This window comes from Carica papaya, chromosome 4, assembly GCF_054855325.1.
Source record: "Carica papaya isolate Zhongbai chromosome 4, ASM5485532v1, whole genome shotgun sequence".
In the NCBI taxonomy this organism is placed as follows: domain Eukaryota; kingdom Viridiplantae; phylum Streptophyta; class Magnoliopsida; order Brassicales; family Caricaceae; genus Carica; species Carica papaya.
The window spans coordinates 22979583-22987440 of NC_142312.1; the positions used below are offsets into that span (position 1 = coordinate 22979583).

At 36.9% G+C, this 7858-nt stretch overlaps 1 protein-coding gene across 7 annotated transcripts; it reads right to left on the reverse strand.

Annotated features, from left to right (window-relative positions):
* Window positions 1–611: 611 nt before the first annotated feature.
* Window positions 612–6629, reverse strand: LOC110818327 (nuclear poly(A) polymerase 4-like). Of its 7 annotated transcripts, none has more exons than XM_022047157.2 (13): window positions 6065–6629; window positions 5879–5956; window positions 4875–4982; window positions 4661–4723; window positions 4412–4573; window positions 3810–3923; window positions 3612–3674; window positions 3199–3528; window positions 2956–3120; window positions 2114–2798; window positions 1872–2020; window positions 1421–1496; window positions 612–1315 (listed from the first exon to the last, which is right to left on the reverse strand). In XM_022047157.2, exons 1-12 carry the CDS (start codon window positions 6185–6187, stop codon window positions 1422–1424), a joined length of 2115 nt encoding a protein of 704 aa, XP_021902849.1. In that variant the 5' UTR covers window positions 6188–6629; the 3' UTR covers window positions 612–1315; window position 1421. The 7 variants fall into 7 exon arrangements, with proteins under 7 accessions (XP_021902849.1, XP_021902850.1, XP_021902845.1 ...); XM_022047158.2 differs by having other exon boundaries at window positions 1443–1496; window positions 1859–2020; XM_022047153.2 differs by having other exon boundaries at window positions 1872–2798; window positions 6065–6188; window positions 6364–6628.
* Between the last annotated feature and the right edge of the window lie 1229 nt (window positions 6630–7858).

The following is a 7858-nucleotide window of genomic DNA, read 5'->3' on the forward strand; positions in this document are numbered from 1 at the left end:
AGAAGAATCCAAGTCACTACTTCCCTGTGTAACGTCAACAGATAAAGTCTATTATTGTCTGCAGAATTGTTAGATTATACCCAGAATGTGGAAGCAAAAGAGTCCCAGTACGTTTGGTATCCCGAGGAGCTGGAAGCAGCTAGTCAGCATATTTACTAAAAGCGAGATGACTCGTCATACACAAGCCGTCAACTATAACATTGGCAGTGAGTAATAAATCAACTGGGGGGATAATCAGGCATTGGTTAGAACAAGTGGCCACCCAATTGCCGCATTTCTCAGTAATTTTACAAATCATTTTCCATTTAATTTCACAATTTTTGTTAGCTACCAAACAGGAGACAAGAAAGTACCAACTAACTTCATGGTATCCAAATACTGTTTTAGAATCGTGAATTTACTTTCTATAAGGAATACATAATCCACATCCTAATTAGTTTGTCAGCTGAAGGCGACAAGGACATGTAGAGACAGAAACAAAACCATCAATACAGGGTTCATCATGAAACAGCAAATATCAGCCTGCAATTTCAACATCTACTTATATAAAAATATCACAACAAAGAATACTTGTCATGCAATTTTACAGAAAATGCTAGGCAATATACCAATGACCATCAATTCCGAACAATTTAATAAACATGCCAAAAAGGCAATAGAAATGAGACACTACTAACATAAACGGGCAAAGATTAAGATCCTAAACTAATATTGTATTACATTACATGACAGAATGATACAGAAGGCAGGAAATGAACCCTCACTTGATATCTTTACCCTTTGCACAACCAGAATCCCAAAAGTTTTCATGAACCAACACTACCCATTTCCAAAACGAATAGGACTGCAGTTTCACACAAGACCGACCTATTGTGAGAACTGCAGTCTGCAAAACAGCATACCACCAGATAACGAAAACAGTGCCAACCTAATCAGATCAGCCTCGTCTTCTAAGGAGTGTCAACATTAAAATTTCCGTTAGCATGAATTTATACATGCTGGTGGATAGAACTCCTTCAGGTTGTTTTCTTCTTTTTTACATTTTTTCCCTTGTATCTCAGATGCAAACTTCAAATATTAAAAAAGCTGTACAAAGCTTGTCAGACTACAAAAGCTTCCAAGTTCCACCTTTTGCTTTCCATTTGCAGCAGCACATAACATGCCTGAAAAAATGTAAGAAATGAAAGCCAGCAATTGAAACAATACTTACCAGAACTGCTGGCTTTCTGTCTCTCACTTCTGAGCCAACATGCTTTTCCACGTTGGATTTCTACTGATCCAATTTCCAATCACTCATCTGTCAGGTCAGCCCAACCTAACACCAAAAAAAAAAAAACAGGAGACAGACACACTGGTATGAAGAATAATTTTTCCCTAAAACTTATGAGAAATGATCATTTACAAACTTAAAAAAACATGCCTTAGCCCTGGTTTCTGCACACCTGCCAATCAATTCCATCAACAGATTCAAGTCGCATGCCAAGAGCACCATTCATCTTCATCATTGAAAATTTAAAAAAAAAACAGAAAAAGAGAAAAAAGAAACAAAAGAGATTAAGTAAACTTATAGGTACGAGGAAATGCAACATATTACCAACTATTCAAATTTACAAGTAACTCGTGCTCAAACATAAGCAACCTAGTCCATATTCTCAACAGCCCAACTTAAGATTATAAACCCAGTGATAAAATCAAAGTCACAGCATTATGTAAAACCTTGTGAATTCCACCTTTCCTTACAATCTACAAGTTGGACTGGAGAATATGCATAAGCAGTTACTAACAATTCAATGCTAACATGAAATAGTAGCATTTAAAACAAAATTATGTAAAGATATTAGAAAAGGAAAAAGTTAACTTATATCCAAAACCTCTGACTCCTGCAATATTCCACCGCTGTGCATATGCCCATTTTTCTTCAGAAAGGGTTCAGAGTCTGCATCACACAAGTCACCAGGAGAAGATTCCTGGTTATTATTCACTTCAATGCTACTTCCATTATTCCCCTCACTGCTACCTCCTGATTCATTTCCAATATCCTCACATGAACCAACCTCACTTGTAATGGATGTGATAACACTGGAACTTGAGGCACATCGAGCTTCTGTTTTACCTTGTTTGATCTGGGAACTCTCATCAATCTCTGTCCATCTCAACTCCTGCCCACTGGATCCAGGCCCAGCATCACAGCTACTTGATGACAGACCTAATTGGTCAACATTGACCTGACATGTTTCCTTCACTTCAGCAACTTCATTCTTTCCCGGTAGTTCCGATGCCAGGCATGCCCGAGGAGAACCACTAAACTTATCACTAATGACATCAGGAGAAAACATATCTTGCTTTTGAGGACTGATAGATTGCCGTTTCACTGACATATCCTGCTTAATATCTACCTCATCAAGATCCTTTTTCCTCTTAAGATATCCTCCACCAGACCCTGCTCCACATGCATCACTACCTCCAGGAGATGGTTTATCAGACTGCTGAAGTGTTGATGGCCTCGAGTGACGAGTTCGTTTGTAACCATCAGGGAACACATATGCAGGAATCTGCTTTCTACGAACATGAGAAACATAGATTTCCATCCCTGGCTTCCAAAACATGTACATATTTATTGAATGCCTAAATTCATCAACTGTCCCTCGTATATCAAACTGCTGGCCTTCCTGAATCACTTCCCCTTGTTTTCTCTGCAAGCCCATAAAGAAAGCACAGTGTGCACATGGTTTGGATGAATCTTCATATTCATGAGGATAAGGATGGCACTGCAACTTCCCATATGTGTCACGCTCAATCTACAAATGAAAAATTGTAAAAGGCTCTGTGAAAATGAGATAAACATTATATTGGTAGTTCATCGTCTTTCCAAGAATATCTGAAATTCATAGAAAAACTAACTTCAGTATGATATCTCTTTTTAAAGTATAGTTCCGCAAGACAAGTAAATATTACCATCAAAGTAAGCTGCCTCAACCTCGATTCAACCCAGCCCTTCCAAGCACGTAAATCATCACCATCAGCGGCAACTATGTCAACCTGCAGATAATTTTTGTAGCTTTCGAAGAACAAGTACGGTTCAAACAGAGAACTCCACTGGACCTTATTCAGCTCTATCTCCTGAGTTTAGAAATAGAAGAGTTAAGGATCAGTGTCAACCACAGAATACCAAAAAGAGGTAAGATCTTCTTTGTTTACCTCGCATATCCGGTTTGCATATTGGAATTGCTCCATCATAACACGAAGGGTACTCGTTGACACATTGTAGCTAGAATTCATACATGGGTAGGCTGGGGTTATGATAGGCATAACATGATTCCTATCACGAGGATTTTTACGAGGATCCCAGACAGAAAATCCAAGTTCATCCTCTTCAATTGCACATAGCATAACAGGATTAGGCCAACGCCATTGTGTATAAACCCTAAAAAATCTTGACACGAGCATACTGGGAACCGCATTGGGATAAAGCTGGCAAACCCGAGCTACAAGAAGGGCCCAATTTACACCACCAAGAAATCCAGTCACCTAATCATGCAAAAGAAAGTGTGAAAGAGAATGATAAAAGAACACATCAATCATTACAAGTACAACCAGAGGAAAGGACTCACATTGGAATAAACACCACGCCGTCTTGCCCAAAACTTTAAACATCTAAGTGTCATGCGAAAATGCTACAATTAACAACAGATTTTAGATTCATTTGATGAGGGAAAACACTAACAGTTAATAAGTATCTAAAAGGAGATCAAAGGAAACGGTAAACCAAACAAACACCAAAATAAACTATTCAATGAGAAATATTTCACCTCAACATTTGGAACAAGCTTAAGAATCTGATCTGCAACCCTGCAACCGTTAAGACTTCGAACAGTTGGCTCATCAACATTGTACAGCAAAGTCACATCAGATATGTCCAAGTCCTGTTGAAGAAATTAGCACCTATCAACTTACACCATTCAGTTAGAACACAATATATCCTTTACCAATCACCATACCATCTTGATAAGCAAGCAGACCATAAACATAAAAGAAGCAGGGAGACGGTCAAAGCCAGAAGGAAGGATGAAAGAGACAGAGAAAGGAATTAACACTTGTAAGAGCAAATTCATAGCTACAAGACTCTCAGATCATGGATAATTTTCACAATTTTATTTTATGAATTAGACATTCCTTACCAGGCTTGTCTCAATAAACACTTACTAATGTATCGAAGACAAAATAAATAAGATGAGGAAGAGAACGGGAGAGAATTTCAAAACCTCATCTGCATAAGCTCTTACTTTGACTTCACAAAAGGTTCGGACATTATTTTGAAAGAACTGTTGTCACTAGAGATGCATTGTATAATCTACATTTTAAATATAATTGCTCATATAACAATTAAGAAGAAAAGACAATATGCACTTACTTCAGGTACCACCAAATGGGAGATACTTGCATAAAGAAGATCAACGGATATTCCATCAAACTTAAATTTCATAACAGGGACGTGAGCATCGGGAACTGGTTGTAGTTCTGTAACTTCTTCCATTTCTGCCAGGATGTTATGCAATACAAAGAAAAAGTCTTCCTGTTGATAGTGCACAAAAAACATAATAAATTTAAGACCTCACATTCACAGGAAATCCAAATATGTTAACATGAATTCAGCACTCACCTCCCGATTCACATATGATGGTCCAATGCATAAAGTATCTATGTCAGCCCCAGGACCATGAACCTGAGAAACGTAAATTTAAGCTTGATTTCCCAATGATAATACAATAAAATAAAGAAATCAAAGAAACAACCACGAGACATGTAAGACACAGGCGAGATGAAAAGGCAGACAATGTCTAGTTAAGAGTAAAAGCAAACATCAGTTTAGTTACCCCAAGTCGATAAGAACCAAATGTAAAAATGATAGCATTTGCATCCTCCACCATCTGCTCTGTGTACCCCCTCAGTCGAGTAAGCTGCTTCACCCAGTCTTTTACAATCTAAGAAAAAGCAAGATATATCAAAGACAAATCCAAGCAAAAAGAAGAACATCAAGACATTTTTCTAAACACCACAATCTTCAACCCTAAAAATTGTTAATACTATAAAAGTTCTTGAACACAAAAAAAATGTTTTATTTACATGCTCAAAGAAAGAACAATTTGCAAGGTCATAACCAACCATTCATCTAATAACAAGCTCCTCTGAAACATCATTTGCTGGCAACGGATCAAGTAGATGAACAAAAATATACAAAAACTCAACTGCACCAAAAGCCTGACCATCGTCATAATTTCAGCATAGAATTTCTTTAATTTCAAATCGTCCATGAACTAGGGGGAAGCAGTTTCCCCACATCGAATTCCACTCCCAATCCCAAATCAAAATCACAACAAATGCCTAGTTTTCAATTTGTATCACATCCTATAATATTTAACTCTAACAAAAAGCCTTAAAAACCTGGACTTTTCAAGACACATTATGGTTTATGTATTCTGAGCATAAAAATATAGCAATGCAGATAAAATCTATAACCCTTATTTATTTCGGAAAAGGGATACCCAGAAACATCTCATCGTATGTGTACTGAACTGTAGTAAAAAAATACAGTTTCTAGACATTATAAGACTGTAAAGAATAATACAAATTTCACTAATCCTGATCCGAACCAAATTCTGAAACATTGATCTATGTTGTCACGCACTTCAGAAAATTTAAAAAATGTCAAATAAGTGTCCCCCATATCAAGAAGCATATGCCTATGCTAGATGGCAAAACATGCTTTACATCGTGCAAAACAACAGCATTGATTAACTTAAAAACGACTCAAACTGACAAATAAGCATGAACTCCTCTGTAAATTATAAGGTCCCATATAGCAAACCCAGAAATTTACCTGCCCAATTCGACCCAAAACCTCTTTTCTCTTAGTAGATTCTTCTTTGCTCTCATAAAGTCCAACATCAACTAAAAACTGAAACATTCGACAACCAAATTTGCAAAATTTCAAAACAAGAAAAACACAAGAATGTCCATAAATGCTTCTGCTAAATTTGAGTATCAAATAATTTAATATACAAACCTTCTCTAAATCGCGGCTTCTCAGCAAATCAGCCTCCGTCGGACCCGCAGTCGATATCGGCTTCGTTACTCCCAACTGCTTCGCCGGCGGCGGAGTAGCAGTCAAACCCTCTGACCTCACCATTCTGGCACACCCCAAAGAAGAAAGCGATAAAATAAACGAGAAAAATAAAAGCTCTCGATTAAAGAAAAGAACCAAGAATTAGGTTCCGAAATCGAAACCCTATCTTTTCAAAAACCCTGTAATAACATGAGAATCTTGGACTCATAACAAATTTGAAAGAGAGATCAAGAACCTGCCTTTCGATCTAGGTGACACAAAAGAAGAAAGATTATCACAAGAAACTGAAAGAAAATCGATAAGAGCAAGAGATTTGATGGGGGGGAAAAAGGAAGAAGAAAAGGCAGCAGAAACGCAGATCTCTGAGAAAAGAATGAAGAGAATAAAAACCCTAAACGCGGATAGTTCTTGTTTGAGGGAGAGAGAGAGAGAGAAAGTGGACAAGAAAGAGGTCCAGACGGTGAGAGACAGAGGGGAGAGAGAGAGGAAGAGAGATTGATATTTGATTTATTGGGATGATATTTTTTAAAAACATTCTGAGATGACAAAAATGTGGGCGTAATTTTTTGGTTGTTTTACCGTTCCGGTGCAGGTATTAATAAAACCAAACTTGTTCGCATGAGATCTTTTTATTTTTTTCTTAAAATAAGAATTTTAAAAATTTTAAATCTAGTAAATTTGATATAATAATATATATTAGTTATATGTTAAAAATTTTAAATATAAAAATAAAATTTAATCTTTAGTCAATTACAAACGTTTTGTTACATGGTAACTATGTATATTATTCTTATGTAGAAGGTAGTTTTATTGTAATGAAAAAAGAAAAACTAGTTTTAACTAATTAGATAACTTTATCTTAATGTATTAATTTCTATATCTCAAAAAAAAAATCACTTATCATAATTTTTAAAAATAATTATTGAAATTTATTTTAAATGTAACAGCCCCGGAAATATTAAAATGAAATGAGTATTTAAATATATCGAATGCGGAAGCGAGATCAAAATTTCAGTTAACATCCCTTACACGAAAAACCAAACAAACGTACTTAAAATATAAAAGGTTAAACTAACTAAGAAAGAAAACTCGAAAATAAACTATGCGTATGACTACAGAGTCTCTAGGCATCCCCTTCGTCGTCCTCCTGCGGAACGGGCTCGGGAACCATGTCTTCCTGATCTGAAATGGTTAATTAAGGAGTGAGCTACACTAGCCCAGTAAGAACATCACGATATCTCACCGTCACGGAGATAAAGGTGGGTAGAAAACCACAAAAAGACCAATGGAGCATAATTTACAACAAAACCTTTTATCAATAATAAAACTTTTACCATCCACTTACCTTGGTGGAATTTATGAAAACAATATGAGAAAAACAATAACATTATCATAATCATTGAATAATCTAAGCTGTAAAACATAACACTTATCACGCCTCTTGTAATTCAATCATTGTACAACATATCTTTTTTTCTCCTTTACCAGCCTACTAGTATCCGTGGGGGTCCATAGGGGTTCCGCTACCCGTTAACCTTTAACATTCATAATCAGTTTCCAGGGTCGTCCCCATACCCCGTCCGGTATGGGCGCCAAAACCATGAACCTCAATACCCCGTCCGGTATGAGGGTGAAACGGGCCGTCCCCATACCCCGTCCGGTATGGGCGCCAAAACCATAAACCTCAATACCCCGTCCGGTATGAGGGTGAAACGGGCCGTCCTCATACCCCGT

Coding starts and splice junctions, on each gene's coding strand:
- LOC110818327 (XM_022047153.2), bottom strand. CDS start 6,187: ATGGTGAGGTCAGAGGGTTTGACTGCTACTCCGCCGCCGGCGAAGCAG. Junction 5,957..6,064: donor GAAGCCGCGATTTAGAGAAG/GTTTGTATATTA, acceptor CGAATGTTTCAG/TTTTTAGTTGATGTTGGACT. Junction 3,675..3,809: donor AGCTTGTTCCAAATGTTGAG/GTGAAATATTTC, acceptor TGTTAATTGTAG/CATTTTCGCATGACACTTAG.